At 45.2% G+C, this 17009-nt stretch overlaps 1 protein-coding gene across 2 annotated transcripts in view; it reads left to right on the top strand.

Annotated features, from left to right (window-relative positions):
* TTC4 (tetratricopeptide repeat domain 4) overlaps window positions 1-16703 on the top strand; it is a 39008-nt gene extending 22305 nt beyond the window's left edge. Inside the window, exons 7-11 of one of the 2 annotated variants that reach the window (XR_003942477.1) lie at window positions 8446-8663; window positions 10682-10766; window positions 13458-13540; window positions 15827-16177; window positions 16270-16703. Coding sequence is in view for 1 of the 2 variants with exons in the window: in XM_030206367.1 (XP_030062227.1) it covers window positions 8446-8663; window positions 10682-10766; window positions 13458-13540; window positions 15827-15929 (489 nt within the window). In the remaining variant the exon portion in view is untranslated. Of the gene's footprint in view, window positions 1-8445; window positions 8664-10681; window positions 10767-13457; window positions 13541-15826 lie in introns of both variants that reach the window. The other variant, XM_030206367.1, reaches the window with a different exon arrangement.
* Window positions 16704-17009: the final 306 nt, after the last annotated feature.

The following is a 17009-nucleotide window of genomic DNA, read 5'->3' as shown; positions in this document are numbered from 1 at the left end:
CACACACCCAGTTCTAATCTTTGGTATTGTGATTTGCGTGGAAGTGGAATAGCAACATTCCATGTAGAATCTCCAATAGTAGCAACATTCCATGTAGAATCTCTCCAATAGTATCTATTTTATTTTTGTTACATTTGTACCCTGCACTTTCCCACTCATGGCAGGCTCAATGCGGCTTACGTGGGGCAATGGAGGGTTAAGTGACTTGCCCAGAGTCACAAGGAGCTGCCTGTGCCTGAAGTGGTAATCGAACTCAGTTCCTCAGTTCCCCAGGACCAAAGTCCACCACCCTAACCACTAGGCCACTCCTCCGCTCCACTTGTATCCCACATTTTCCCAGCTTGTGCAGGCTCAGTGTGGCTAACAAAGTTACAAGATAATTACATAATACAGCAGGATATAATAGTTATATAAAAACTAACAAATACAGTAACGAAAGCAGCTAAATAAGAGAATATGGATGGGAAAACAGGAGCAACAAAAGGGAAGCAGACGTAAAGCAAAAAGTGGGAAATCACCTTTGCTGCAGGGTGTGGGCCGATGCAGAAAGCCACTGCAGCTGACAGCACACGAGAGATTTAACAATTTAAGAGCTGCCCAATGCAAAGAAAGACTTTGTACTGCAGGAAAAACATCACGTTAGGCACTGTGTAAATACATGATAAAGAGGTTATTGGCTATTCCATCCTTAAGGTGAGCACAACATGAAAGATTTACTGCCAGGTATGAGGTGGTGTAGAAGGGTTGGGTCACCCTCTGCATCAGGACAAAAAGATCACTAGAACCACCCCCCCCCCAAAAAAAAAAAAATATCTGTTGTCTAGTGGCACCCCCCAACAACCTCTAACAGATACAGGGGTTTCCCTTATTTGGTAGTTGGAGCAACTACTGAGTAAGTTAAGAATTCGCTTATGGTAGACTGACCCCACCTAGTCCATGAAAGTATGATCACGTTACCCCTCATTTAAAGGATGCGCGCTGGCTCCCCATTATAGACCGAATTACCTATAAGATCTTATTTCTAGTGTTCAAGACCCTGACTTCAGCCAAACCAATCTACTGTATCACGTTCTCTTACCCCTTACTGCCCATCTAGATATCTCCAGTCAGCTCGGCTAAATCAACTAGTTCTACCCAGTTACCGTGAAATTGCTCATGAACGTACGGCATGCAGTTTTTTCCGTTCAGAGTCCCCAATTATGGAACTCTCTCCCAGGCTCGCTTCATCTACAGCCCTCCCTGGCTAAATTCAAGATGGATCTTAAGACTCGTCTGTTCACTGAAGCCTTCTCTTAACATAGAGTGGACGAGTGGCCTAGTGGTTAGAGTATCGGTCTTGAAATCCAGAGGTGGCCGGTTCAACTCTCCTTGAGCAACTGTTGAAAAAGGTGTGAGCAAAATCTAAATAAATATTTGAGATTCTAGATGGAATGTTGCTACTATTTGAGATTCTACATGGAATGTTGCTATTATTGGTGATTCTACATAGAATATTGCTGAGTGGAGGAGTGGCCTAGTGGTTAGAGCACCGGTCTTGTAATCCAGAGGTGGCTGGTTCAAATCCCGCTGCTGCTTCTTGTGATCTTGGGCAAGTCACTTAACCCTCCATTGCCTCAGGTACAGACTTTCTCCTGGGACAGAGAAATACCCAGCGTACCTGAATGTAACTCACCTTGAGCTACTACTGAAAAAGGTGTGAGCAAAATCCAAATAAATAAATTGCTGGTAACCAGTGATCCAGTCAAGGAGTTCTTGAGAGAGAAAATCCGCTGGCAAGCGGAGAACTCAAACGCCCCACGGTAAAGACAACAGAGAAGAGAAAGTGGGAGAGCGACCAAGGATATCAGAGACTGGAGGATGTTCTTAAAATGAAAGTTTATTAAGAGTTTCGAAGACTCGACACAACGTCGTGTTTCGGCCGTCAGGCCTGCATCAGGAGTCTGCTGTGCAGGGTGGTTCAGAAAAATGACAATGGGAGATTCTTTGAAGATGTCACAACAGTCTCTTACACAAAAGATGACTGGATAATGATGTAATTGATTCTAGTGGTATAATAGTCTTGAAAATTATCTAGCAGCGCATGCAGCGGTTTGACGAGACCACTCGATTATCTTCCAAACGTTGTGTCGAGTCTTCGAAACTCTTAATAAACTTTCATTTTAAGAACATCCTCCAGTCTCTGATATCCTTGGTCGCTCTCCCACTTTCTGTTCTCTCTCAAGGAGTTCTTGAGAACATTTGTAGTGCTTCCTTGTGTTTTTCCTCACCCTTTATCCTAATATTGTAGTTCTTCCCCCTCCTACCCTACTGAATAGGTTGTGTTTATGGTTCTGTCTCATACCTCCCTTCTCCTTTTAGCCTGAAAGCTGCTCTGAACGTATTCCCGTTTGAGCAGCGTAGTAAAATTGTAATAAACTTGGAAACCTAGAGGTCAACGCACAAAAGTCCCAGTAACGAAACGTTCACTATTTCCACCTCGGGATATAGTGAGTGATGCTCCCAAAAAAAAAAATCGGATGCAAATGAGCTGCTCGCAAAAAAATAGCAAGCAGCTTGGTAAGGAAAAAAGCCAGTTGGCATTCATGTGCACAAGAGTGAATGGCTAAGCGTGGCCTGCTCTGCACATGCTCAGAACAGCATGCTATCCACAGCTTTCATATAACCACAATTCAGATTATGTGGGATATAAGTACCAAAGTAACAAAAACAAATGGGGATCACTCCGCTGGATTATAAACCATAGCAACCAAAAAACAGCGAGTATTTCATATCGATTGTGAATAAATAACAGAGGGGGAGAGGACCTCAGACCAGTGACACTTTTTTAATCAATTGAGATTATATTCGTGTAGTCACAAATGTGGAATCACTGGTCCTCTACCAACCTCCTCCCTCAAAATTCATTTGTGTGCTTCTAATACTTGTTAGTGCTGAATTTCGCAAACATATTCAATACATATCAGACACCACAGCTACATAGCTTATTGCTGCTCCAACCAGGGGCTCCCCAACAGGAGGAGGTTGGTAGAGGACCAGTGATTACACATTTGTGACTACACGAATATAATCTCAATTGATTAAAAAAAGTGTCACTGGTCTGAGGTCCTCTCCCCCTCTTGTTATTTATTCACAATCGATATGAAATACCCGCTGTTTTTTGGTTGCTATGGGATATAAGTACATAAGTAATGCCATACTGGGAAAAGACCAAGGGTCCATCGAGCCCAGCATCCTGTCCACGACAGCGGCCAATCCAGGCCAAGGGCACCTGGCAAGCTTCCCAAACGTACAAACATTCTATACATGTTATTCCTGGAATTTTGGATTTTTCCAAGTCCGTTTAGTAGCGGTTTATGGACTTGTCCTTTAGGAAACCGTCCAACCCCTTTTTAAACTCTGCTAAGCTAACCGCCTTCACCACTTTCTCCGGCAATGAATTCCAGAGTTTAATTACACGTTGGGTGAAGAAAAATTTTCTCCGATTTGTTTTAAATTTACTACACTGTAGTTTCATCGCATGCCCCCTAGTCCTAGTATTTTTGGAAAGCGTGAACAGACGCTTCACATCCACCTGTTCCACTCCACTCATTATTTTATATACCTCTATCATGTCTCCCCTCAGCCGTCTCTTCTCCAAGCTGTATAGCCCTAGCCTCCTTAGTCTTTCTTCATAGGGAAGTCGTCCCATCCCCGCTATCATTTTAGTCGCCCTTCGCTGCACCTTTTCCAATTCTACTATATCTTTCTTGAGATGCGGCGACCAGAATTGAACACAATACTCAAGGTGCGGTCGCACCATGGAGCGATACAACGGCATTATAACATCCTCACACCTGTTTTCCATACCTTTCCTGATAATACCCAACATTCTATTCGCTTTCTTAGCCGCAGCAGCACACTGAGCAGAAGGTTTCAGTGTGTTATCGACCACGACACCCAGATCCCTTTCTTGGTCCGTAACTCCTAACGTGGAACCTTGCATGACGTAGCTATAATTCGGGTTCTTTTTTCCCCACATGCATCACCTTGCACTTGCTCACATTAAACATCATCTGCCATTTAGCCGCCCAGTCTCCCAGTCTCGTAAGGTCCTCTTGTAATTTTTCACAATCCTGTCGCGATTTAACGACTTTGAATAACTTTGTGTCATCAGCAAATTTAATTACCTCGCTAGTTACTCCCATCTCTAAATCATTTATAAATATATTAAAAAGCAGCGGTCCTAGCACGGACCCCTGAGGAACCCCACTAACTACCCTTCTCCATTGTGAATACTGCCCATTTAACCCCACTCTCTGTTTCCTATCCTTCAACCAGTTTTTAATCCACAATAGGACATTTCCTCCTATCCCATGACCCTCCAATTTCCTCTGTAGCCTTTCATGAGGTACCTTGTCAAACGCCTTTTGAAAATCCAGATACACAATATCAACTGACTCCCCTTTGTCCACATGTTTGTTCACTCCTTCAAAGAATTGAAGTAAATTGGTCAGGCAAGATTTCCCCATACAAAAGCCATGCTGACTTGGTCTCAGTAATCCATGTTCTCGGATGTGCTCTGTAATTTTGTTTTTGATAATAGCCTCTACCATTTTCCCCGGCACCGACGTCAGACTCACCGGTCTATAATTTCCCGGATCTCCCCTGGAACCTTTTTTAAAAATGGGCGTTACATTGGCCACCCTCCAATCTTCCGGTACCACGCTCGATTTTAAGAATAAGTTGCATATCACTAGCAGTAGCTCCGCAAGCTCGTTTTTCAGTTCTATCAGTACTCTAGGATGAATACCATCCGGTCCAGGAGATTTGCTACTCTTCAGTTTGCCGAACTGCCCCATTACGTCCTCCAGGTTTACCGTGAAGTCAGTAAGTTTCTCCGACTCGTCCGCTTGAAATACCATTTCCGACACCGGTATCCCACCCAAATCTTCCTCGGTGAAGACCGAAGCAAAGAATTCATTCACTCTCTCCGCTACGTCTTTGTCTTCCTTGATCGCCCCTTTTACCCCTCGGTCATCCAGCGGCCCAACCGATTCTTTTGCCGGCTTCCTGCTTTTAATATACCGAAAAATATTTTTACTATGTTTTTTTGCCTCTAATGCTATCTTTTTTTCATACTCCCTCTTGGCCTTCTTAATCTGCGCCTTGCATTTGCTTTGACACTCCTTATGCTGTTTTGTTATTTTCAGACGGTTCCTTCTTCCATTTTCTGAAGGCGTTTCTTTTAGCCCTAATAGCTTCCTTCACCTCACTTTTCAACCAGGCCGGGTGTCTTTTGGACTTCCGTCTTTCTTTTCTAATTCGCGGAATATGTATGGCCTGGGCCTGCAGGATGGTATTTTTGAACAGCGTCCACGCCTGTTGTACAGTTTTTACTCTCTCAGTTGCCCCCCTAAGTTTTTTTTTTTTTTTTTACCGTTCTTCTCATTTTATCATAGTCTCCTTTTTTAAAGTTAAACGCTAACGTATTTGACTTTCTGTGTACAGTTACTTCAAGGTTGATGTCAAAACTGATCATATTATGGTCACTGTTATCAAGCGGCCCCAGTACCATAACGTCCCTCACCAGATCATGCGCTTCACTAAGGACCAAGTCTAGAATTTTTTCTTCTCTCGTCGGCTCCTGCACCAGTTGCTCCATAAAGCTGTCCTTGATTTCATCAAGGAATTGTATCTCTGTAGCGTGTCCCGATGTTACATTTACCCAGTCTATATTTGGATAATTGAAGTCACCCATTATTATCACATTGCCCATTTTGTTCGCGTCTCTGATTTCTTTTATCATTTCTGTGTCTAACTGCTCATCCTGGCGAGGTGGACGGTAGTAAACTCCTATCACCATTTTTTTCCCTTTTATACATGGAATTTCAACCCACAGTGATTCAAAGGTGTGATTTGTGTCCTGCTGAATTTGTAATCTATCTGAGTCAAGGCTCTCTTTAATATACAATGCTACCCCTCCACCAGTCCGGTCTACCCTATCATTACGATATACTTTGTACCCCGGTATGTCCCACTGGTTATCCTCCTTCCACCAGGTCTCAGTAATGCCTATTATATCCAATTTTTCATTTAGTGCAATATATTCCAACTCTCCCATCTTATTTCTTAGACTCCTAGCATTTGCATATAGACATTTCAGAGTATGTTTGTTGTTCTTATTTGCATGATGCTCAGTACCTGACACTATTGATTTGACATCTTTTGTCTGATCTTTAGTTGTATTTAAGGGCACCTGGCCTACCACGGTCTGTTGTGCAACCTCACTATCCAGAAACCCTATCTTCCCTGTTTGTGAGGTATCTTTGCAAGATACCTTTTCCCGAACCATGCGCTTTTGAGCGACTGTCGGCCTTCCCCCATTTCTAGTTTAAAAGCTGCTCTATCTCCTTTTTAAATGCCGACGCCAGCAGCCTGGTCCCACCTGGTTAAGGTGGAGCCCATCCTTTCGGAATAGGCTCCCCCTTCCCCAGAATGTTGCCCAGTTCCTAACAAATCTAAAACCCTCCTCCCTGCACCATCGTCTCATCCACGCATTGAGACTCTGGAGCTCTGCCTGTCTCTTGGGCCCTGCACGTGGAACAGGTAGCATTTCAGAAGTACCAATAAATAAATAAACCCATACAAGCTGTGTGTACGAAAGCCTTGCGAATCAGCTTTTTTAAATTATTATGATAGTGTGTGAAAATAGTGGCCATTCCTGAAGAGTTGGAACAGAAGGGTTAAGAGCAGCATGAAAACATCATCACTCCTGTTCTCCAGTTAGATGCAAATGAAATCCAGATGTTGAGGCGACAGTCATCAAGAAGTCAACCCAGAATTTTCGTTGGCAGGCGAAAACCTTGTAATAATCGGGGGCAAAAATCGGAGCAGCATGACTCCTTTTTCTCCCCTGGGCTGCCTGTAAAATCCGCTGCCTAGGTTTCTTTTGCTTGCACCTCACCTTAGTTGCATTATTTTGGAGTACAGACAGTGGTGTCTTGTATGTTTGGCAAAAGGGAGGATTGCGAGCATTTCTGTGTGGTTGGGGAGACCTTTCAGTTACCAACCTCTTACCTGCACAACCTGGTAACACTGAAGTCTACAGTGTGGAAAGATATAATTAAAGGGCTCTTTCCTTTAATATCTTTTTGGACCGAAGAGGATGGAAGCTGTTACTTGCAAACATGCCAGGCAGGCAGCTGGTGACTGCCGTCCTCCTGAGAAGACGCTGAAGAACAGTTACGACAGCTCCTGACTTCCTGCAAAAATTTCCACATTAAAAGTAGGAGCTGCGTTTTGTGCGTTTCTCAGAATGCACATTTAAATAATAATTGGCTCATTTAAATGCATTACCATACGATTCACGTTGCCGTGAATGGGAAAACATCCCGCAGAATTCCTTTGTGCGTCTGCCGCTGAATACTGTGCTCAAAAAACTAGCTGGAACAGGTTAAAAACGCACGTTGCTGGCCCGGTAGGTTTTATGCGTCAAACCCCTAGTCACTAGCAGCTCATTTGCATTCGATTTTTTGAGCATCACTCACTATTTCCACCTCATTAATTTTTACCGAGCTGGAAATAGCAAGCGATTCTTTATGGAGACTTTTATCCATCAGCCTCTATGGCTTCTACAGTTGGGGAAGAGGATATTCCACCAGACGTCAGAGCTTTTTAATGTCATGGGGGATGGGAGAGTTGCTGCTAGGCACCAGGAAAGTGTTTAAGTAGAAGAAAGTTTAAAACAAATAAGAGAAAATTTTTATTTAGTCAGCACGTAATTCGACTCTGGAATTCGTTGCCAGAGAATGTGGTTAAGGCAGTTAGCAGAGTTTAAGAAAGGTTTGGACGGCTTCCTGAAGGAAAAGGCCATAGAATGTTATTAAAGGAATGTAGGGAAAAATCCACTATTCCTGGGACAAGCAGTACAAAATACTTTGCTCCGTGGATCTTGTCCGGTGATTGTGACCTGGATTGGCCACTGTCGGAGACAGGGTGCTGGGCTAGATGGACCTTTGGTCTGTCCCAGTGTGGTGATGCTTATGTCTTAAAGGGGAGGACAGGTAAATTTTTTGGGGGGGGAGGGGGGGGGGAGTCACCTTTCCCGTCAGTGCCTGAGCCAATCACTGTTCAGGCTCTGACAGGAAGGGTGACATTTTGCAATGAGCTGCGGATTACGCTCGTGTTTTTACCTCAGCAGTAATTCGCATGCTCATTGCTTACTGCATACCGATGGAATTTTGTTTCATTAATTGCGCAGTAGAACCAGTGAGCTGAGCCGGCTCTACTGCATGTCTTTCTGTATTTTTTTTTTCCATTGGCCCCGTTGTGTGCTGGACTATCCCAGGGTCTCTCACACAGAGAGAACTTTTCGTGCTGGAGAGCGGTTGATGGGTTTTGATATTAAGAAGCTCCTCCCTGCTTCTGATTTGCTCTTTTGTGAGTTTGTTTTTCTTTTTGACTCAGGATCGGAACATTAAGCTGATCCAGCAGACCTGCAGTGAGGAGGAAGAGGTTGCCTCGGATGGGATTACTGGCCTCTCATTAGACGAACTGAGCTCCGGAAACGCCACGGCCGCAAAGGTGTATTTGGATCAGAAGAAGAATCTGCACTGGCCTGTGCTGTTTCTGTACCCAGAATACAGACAGACAGACTTCGTCTCGGCGTTTCACGAGAACTCCAGGTAAACTCCACTACTACTTAACGTTTATAAAGCGCTACCAGGGTTACGCAGCGCTGTACAATTTAACACAGAGGACAGTCCCTGCTCGAAGGAGCTTACAATCTAAAGGACAAAAAAGACTCATAAGAGTCGGGGTCTTCCATAGAAAACCCTGTGTACTACCTTTGGGCCCTTCTGTTTAATCTCCAGTCTGTTTGAATTGACCTATTTGGAGCTGTGCTGTTGGGCCTAGAAAAAAGTTTAAAGTTTGCCGCATGTGTATGTGGTTAGAACCAAAGCAGTCCAGGCAGTGTGAAGCACATCCTATGTAATAAAACGCACCTCCAACATTCTGAAGCTGACTGCATGGCTGAGGCATTCCTGCTCTCTGTATCCATCTCCTGAATTGACATCACGTACTTCCGGGTTCGTCACAAGCAGAAGTGACCAACCACACGAGGTTTCTCGGCTTCAGAATGTTGGAGGTGCATTCTATTAAATAGGATTGGTCAGTTCCTTGAAGCACAGCCAGAGCTCAGCGTCCTGCACAGTAACGCTCCGACACCAGAGAGAGGGGGGGGCCTGACACCAGAGAGAGGCGGGGATATCTCTGTCACACACACACACACTCTGTCTCTCACAGTCAATGTCTTTCTCTCTCTCACTCTCACACACTGTCTCTCACACACTCTATGTCTCACACTGTATCACATTCACTCTCTGTGTCACACAGTCACTCACACACTCTTGGTCTCATACACTCAGTCTCACAGAGAGTCTGTGTCTCACACACACTCTCTCGCACACACTGTATCTGTGTGAAACACTCTCTCTCTCTCTCTCACACTGTCTCTCACATACGCACTTGCACACACTCTCATTCTCACACACACACTTGCACCCAGACTCACTCTCTCTCTCTCTCTCACACACACATTCGCACATTCACTCTCTCTCACACACACAGTCACTCTCATATACACTCTCTCAAACATGTGTCAGAAACGGGCCTTTTTTTACTAGTTGTCTTTATAATATGTTCACAGCCAGCTCAGTGACTGTCATGTCTCGGGGCTTAAAATAACACAGGGGAACTTGGGCAGAGAGGCCACAGACTGCCCGTAGATTACTGCTGATTGGGAGAGGTGGGTTCTGTGCCTTGCCCCACTACCCACAATCCCCTCCAAATGGGGAATGGGGGGGAAGACAGTGTACAAACCAAAAATAGATGCCCCCCCCCACCAAGGCTGGCGCTTGATTTTCTTCAAATGGTGGTAAAATTAGCACCATCTCCCGAACATTTTTGTGCTATTTAAGACTGTTGAGTTTCTAATGTTGGTGTTTTATGATGGGTTTTATAGTGTTTCTAGGCCACATGAATTAAAGGTAGCAACACTGGAAACAGGCCAGTGCAGGGGGTCAGTCTGGACATGTGTTTTGTTTTGGGGTTTTTTTGTTACATTTGTATCCCGTGCGTTCCCACTCATGGCAGGCTCAATGCGGCAGGCAATAGAGGGTTAAGTGACTTGCCCACAGTCACAAGGAGCTGCCTGTGCCGGGAATCGAACTCAGTTCCCCAGGACCAAAGTCCACCACCCTAACCCTAACCACTAGGCCACTCCTCCACTGTTGCTACTATTTGAAATTCTACATGGAATGTTGCTATTCCACTAGCAACATTCCATGTAGAAGTCGGCCCTTGCAGATCACCAATGTGGCCGCGCAGGCTTCTACATGGATGTTGCTAGTGGAACAGCAACATTCCATGTAGAATCTCCAATAGTATCTATTTTATTTTTGTTACATTTGTACCCTGCGGCTTACATGGGGCAATGGAGGGTTAAGTGACTTGCCCACAGTCACAAGGAGCTGCCTGTGCCGGGAATCGAACTCAGTTCCCCAGGACCAAAGTCCACCACCCTAACCACTAGGCCACTGTGCAGGTTTTTTACAATGCTGGCTAAAAGGGAGCAGGCTGCAGCCAGTCTTGTCTTGGAGCGATAGGAAGTAGAGGGTAAACGGTGCCTGTTTGGTTTCAGGTTTATTGATCATCTGATTATGATGTTTGCTGAGGATCTGCCACCGTGGGACGTGGAGAGAAAGTACCTCCCCAATGAGCTGGAGGTAGGTGTAACCAATTTAATTTTGACTGATCTAGTGAGCGACCCTTGTACAGACTTGTACATTTCATAGATCTTTTTCTCACATTAAAGGAGTGGCTGAGTAAGTCCAGAGGCAGGTTCACCTTTAGAGACTAACCAGTTTATGGAGGCCTGAGCTTTTAAGGAGCAAAATCCACTGCAAGGACATGAGGGTCACATAAGAAGTCAAACACAGCGAGGGTGACAAAAAAAAAAAAAAACAGCATTTGATGTCCAAAAATTTGTTATGGCTTTATTACAAAATCCGAGACTCGACATGAGTCGTGTTTCAGCCTAAAAAGGCCTTCCTCAGGAGTCTAAAATACATATATATATATATAAAATAAAATCATAAATAATAATGAAATCTTGACACAATATAAATAGACATAGAAGTGGACATACGGCCTAGATAGATAGATAGATCACATAAGAAAGCATATAATACCCATAACCCACTGACTGCCATACATATCTACAACACTTCCAGCTTCCACCCATCACCTACCACTAGGGTCCACTGTCTGCTTCCAGGCTCTATGCTATAACCAGATTTGTTCTGACCCCTCTGAGACTTGTATCTGGAGAAAGGGCAGACATTTTTGAGATTACACTACCCACCCAATGAAATGAGAGAGATCAACAGGGCCAAACATATGCCCAGAAGTAATCTGCTACAGGGCCATACTAAAAACAGAAAAAAAGAGACCGCCCCTGATTTTCGCTTACAGCTCCCAGCTAAAACCAGTACAACTCATCCTGGACAAGGATACCATCCTCTCACATGTCTTGGCTGGTATTCTTATCCTGGCATACCGACAGCAACCACAAACTGTTTTAACAGTGACACCCTGCCAGAAACACAGACACCAGAGTGGATACCCTGGAGGGAGTAGAAACGATGAGAAGGGATCTCCGAACCTTAGAAGAATGGCCGAGGGTCTGGCAGTTAAAATTTAATCTCACTAGTAACGTTTGGGCTCCAATCCCTATAGCCACATTTCACCATAACAGCGTCTTCAAGGGAATTTATCCCTGTTCTTGCAGATAAATTCCCTTGAAGACGCCGTGATGGTGAAACGTGGCTTCACGTCGGGAACAACAAAGGGACATGGGTTTTAATAAGAGTGTTGAGAACACACAAGCACTGCACTGGGGAGAAATGTGATTGGCAGCAGCACAACCAGCCCACGGCACTGAAACGCCTAAAGATAAGTGACATTTACCATCGTTTAGAGTCTATGTCAACCTTTCAAGAGGCAGACTCAGTTAACAAACAGGCAGGAAGGCAGGCACAGTGCTCTGATGTTATAGGGCAGCTGTGTTAGCGTGCCTGGTTATGGTATAGAAGGCCAATAGCAATACTGAGCACTGCATACAAAAGTTTTATAGGTACTTATAAGGTACTTTTTTTATTTTTACATTTGTACCCCGCACTTTCCCTCTCATGGCAGGCTCAATGTGGCTTACATATTGTATACAGGTATTTATTTGTACCTGGGGCAATGGCGGGTTAAGTGACTTGCCCAGAGTCACAAGGAGCTGCCTGTGCCTGAAGTGGGAATCGAACTCAGTTCCTCAGGACCAAAGTCCACCACCCTAACCACTAGGCCACTCCTCCACTGTTGCTACTATTTGAGCTATTCCACTAGCAACATTCCATGTAAAAGTCGGCCCTTGCAGATTGCCAATGTGGCCGCGCAGGCTTCTGCTTCTGTGCAGGACGTCAGACTCACAGAAACAGAAACCTGCGCAGCCTTCTACATGGAATGTTGCTAGTGGAATAGCAACATTCCATGTAGAATCTTCAATAGTAGAAACATTCCATGTAGAATCTCCAATAGTAGCAACATTCCATATAGAAGTCGGCCCTTGCAGATCGCCAATGTGGCCGCGCAGGCTTCTGCTTCTGTCGTCAGACTCACAGAAACAGAAGCCTGCGCAACCTTCTACATGGAATATTGCTAGTGGAATAGCAACATTCCATGTAGAATCTCCAATAGTATCAACTTTATTTTTGTACATTTGTACCCGCACTTTCCCACTCATGGCAGGCTCAATGCGGCTTACATGGGCAATGGAGGGTTAAGTGACTTGCCCAGAGTCACAAGGAGCTGCCTGTGCCTGAAGTGGGAATCGAACTCAGTTCCCCAGGACCAAAGTCCACCACCCTAACCACTAGGCCACTCCTTGGCGGCGGGGGGGGGGGGGGGGGGGGGGGTTGGCGGCTAAGGGAGGCAGGCTAAACAGTGCTCCCCACACCTCAGGCTCTGGACCCCCCCCCCCCTCCCACTGAGGTCTGGCTACACCCCTGGAATGAACATATAAACCGCCAATGAGTGCTTACTCCTTTAGTTCACAATCCAGGCAGCATCACTGACAGAGTGGGATGACGGTGCCCTAGAGAAAGGGGGCTTGATTTGCATGTTTAGCACTGTTAAGTGTAGGTTTAGCATTACGGAAAACAGTGGCCAGGATGTAACTGCAGGTCCTACAGTCCTGAGGTACTGTATATTGAACATCCTGTCAGGGCCAGTAGCACTGTCAGCAGTGAGTGAGGAACAAAGCAGAACCTTAAGAGTTGGAAGGCTTCCTGCCCTTGTAGAAGCTGAGTTACACCCCTGGCAGATCAGCATTTCTAATTTTTACTCTGGTTTTATTCGGTGTCTCATAGTTGTATTTTGAAGATGAAGAAAGAGCAGAGTTGCACCAGGTTGATGTAGAAAGGTCACTGTTGGAGGTGTTACAGCACAGAAGGTGAGAGCAAACTGGTACCCGTATTTTCTCCTAGAAATGTTTTATTGTTTTGTTGTTGTTGTTGTTTAATATTTGTTTGTGGTCCAGTAGTTCTTCTTCCTGATCCTTTAGGTGTCTGACTCTGGCATTTTTATTTATTTATTGTACTACTAGTAAAACGTGCCCATTTCAGGCGCAAATGAAACGGGCGCTAGCAAGGTTTTCTTCCCGAACCCCCCCCCCCCGCTCACCCCTTCGGCGTTGTGAAGGCACTGACCGCCATTGTTGCGGACCTCGTCAACGCACGCCAACGCCACCTTCAATGTGCTGAGTCGTTGGTTGTGAAGCCACTGACACCATTGCTCCGCCCGCGACGTCATCACGTTTGACGCGAGGGCGGGTCCCCAACACAGTGATTTCGGTGGCTTCACCACCACGAACCCTTCGAACCGGAAGGAAGTGCCCGGAGGAACTGACAGTGACGTCAGTGTCCTCAGAACGTTGAGGGTGAGTTTTATTATATAGGATGCTCTTTCATAGAAACATGATGGCAGATAAAGGCCAAATAGCCCATCCTCTGTAACCCCTACCTCTTCCTTTTCCTAAGGGATCCCACATGCTTATCCCACGCTTTCTTACATTCTTACACAGTCCTCGAGTCCACAGCCTCCACCTGGAGGCCATTCCAGGCTTCCACCACCCTTTCAGTTAAATAATAGATTCCTCCTAAGCCTGTTCTCTCTTAACTTCATCATATGCCCCCTTGTTCCAGAGTTTTCCTTCAGGCCTTTAGACGTGTCCCCTATGTGATGACTGGGATCGCTTCCCCGTGGTGCTCTAACATAGTTTAAAATGCCTATATGCGCATGCCAGATGCCTAAGAAATAAGATGGGAGAGCTGGAATATGTTGGGCAGACTGGATGGACCGTACAGGACTTTTTCTGCCATCACCTACTATGTTACTATTGCACTAAATGAAAATGTTGGGCAGACTGGATGGGACCGTACAGGTCTTTTTCTGCCGTCACCTACTATGTTACTATTGCACTAAATGAAAATGTTGGGCAGACTGGATGGGACCGTACAGGTCTTTTTCTGCCGTCACCTACTATGTTACTATGTTATGTTACTACCTCCCAACCCTGATCAGGCAGGAGAGGAAGCCATGAGTGGGAACTGAACTGGTCCCTTACAGATTTGTTTTAGTTTTACTCGGCATAACTCTTCTGCACGGGAAGAAGCCTTCTGCATTTGAGATGAGCAAAAACCACTTTTGGTTCTAAGCCTTCCATATGTGCTCCAGGGATTTACTACCAGGTGGGGTTTGTTGGATCATATCGTGAGGCTGCAATTTCCTGCTCCTCCCTTCCTCTCCCACACACTAAAGAGGGGCTTTGATTCTTCCCAATTGCTCCAGTAAATCTCACCCAAGCTCAATCACAGATTTTTTTTTTTTTTTTTGTTACATTTGTACCCTGCCCTTTCCCACTCATGGCTCAATGCGGCTTACATGGGGCAATGGAGGGTTAAGTGACTTGCCCAGAGTCACAAGGAGCTGCCTGTGCCTGAAGTGGGAATTGAACTCAGTTCCTCAGGACCAAAGTCCACCACCCTAACCACTAGGCCACTCCTCCACTGTTGCTACTATTGGAGATTCTACATGGAATGTTGCTATTCCACTAGCAAAATTCCATGTAGAAGTCGGCCCTTGCAGATCCCCAATATGGCAGCGCAGGCTTCTGCTTCTGTACGTGCAGGACGTCAGACTCACAGAAACAGAAGCCTGCGCAGCCTAGTGGAATAGCAACATTCCATGTAGAATCTCCAATAGTATCTATTTTATTTTTGTTACATTTGTACCCCGCACTTTCCCACTCATGGCAGGCGCAATGCGGCTTACATGGGGCAATGGAGGGTTAGGTGACTTGCCCAGAGTCACAAAGAGCTGCCTGTGCCTGAAGTGGGAATTGAACTCAGTTCCTCAGGACCAAAGTCCACCACCCTAACCACTAGGCCACTCCTACCAATGCTTATGATAGCAGTGTTTTCTCTTTGAGTGTTGGGGGGTTTATGTTGTTGGGTCAAAAGACCAAAAAAAAAGTCCCTTTTCTGCTGCTTCTTTTTGCACTTCCAGTACAGGAGCGTGGTGCTCTGCATCTTCATTCATAACAACCCAGGGCCTCTTCCCTCTTTTATATCCCTTCCAGTATACACAGCCTGATCATTGCAGTGACAGTCCTGGTGCTGTTTAAATATTGCTGTATGTGGTCCACTGTATTTATCGAGTATATTTTTGTTCTTCACAGGTATTTTGTGAAAGCTGGGACGCCTACGTTCTTAATTCTTGTAAAACACTCGCCTTTCTGTGCACAATATTTTGCTGACAAAAAAGTGCATCGGACAGCCTGAGAGCAAGGAGTACACAAATTTTACGTACACATGACTTGCACTGCTGGGAGTTCTCACAACAGCGGGAGGCTTGCATCTTGGCTCCTTCTTCACTGTTACTTTTACGTCTCCTGGCTGTTTGTTGCCTTAAAGGATTTTATTTCTCAAGCGTTTTTTTGTGTGTGTAAAGAAGGCATATTTTCATTTTGATCACATCGCAGTCTCTACTCTTCAGGTCTCCCATTTGGCATCATCCTGTTCACATGTTGGTATGAAACTCTGCTAATGATTTACTTAACATTGTTTTTGCTAATTCTGTGGCTTTAGGGACGGTAATGTACCTGTCTTTCCCCTTTTCCAGCTATCACTTTTTCTTCTTGCTCAGATGAGGAACCAGCTCTTATTGGGTCTGTAGCAGCTTGTCTGAACTATCCATCAAGCAATAGGCCTTGAGTGACAAGGTACTAATCCTTGATCCCTCCAAAACAGACTTCCCCCCCAAATTGGCTCATGACCCGGGTGGACTCCCTATTGACGCATCATTATTCTGCACTTCTGGGCTGTCACAGAACTTTGACTGTGATCGTGGGCTTATGGCCACAGAAAGATTGATGCACTGCTTTAGAAAACCTGGAGTTGGGCGATGGCTCCGAGCATCACTTCCACCCTGTGGGACTACCTGAGTGAAAGGCAGGCTTGTTTAACTTGTATGATTTTATTTGGATTGTAAAGAATAAATTCCCTTGTAAATAAATGTATTTATTTAACACACTTATACCCCCCATTTTCCCACTAGTTGCAGGCTCTATGTGGCTTACACAATAACATGGGTAGGCTACAGTTCAGTATAATATCATTAAACAATGTCATAGTAAAAAATTAATCGTAAACGTATTGTCTAAAACAACAAAGATAATACAAGATAATGGAAAAACATCAGGGTCCATAAATTTTGCTGAACAGATAAGAAATAAACTAAGCAACGTCTGGATGGTACACCTTCTTGAACAGGGTGCAGTGGCATTCCTAGGGGGGGCTGACACCCGGGGCGGATCGCCAATGCGCCCCGCCCCCCGGCAAAAGAACCCCCCCGGGTGCACG

This window comes from Microcaecilia unicolor, chromosome 6, assembly GCF_901765095.1.
Source record: "Microcaecilia unicolor chromosome 6, aMicUni1.1, whole genome shotgun sequence".
Taxonomy (NCBI): Eukaryota; Metazoa; Chordata; class Amphibia; order Gymnophiona; family Siphonopidae; genus Microcaecilia; species Microcaecilia unicolor.
Note: the sequence above shows the minus strand (reverse complement) of the source record. Positions and strands in the feature narration are given on the sequence as shown.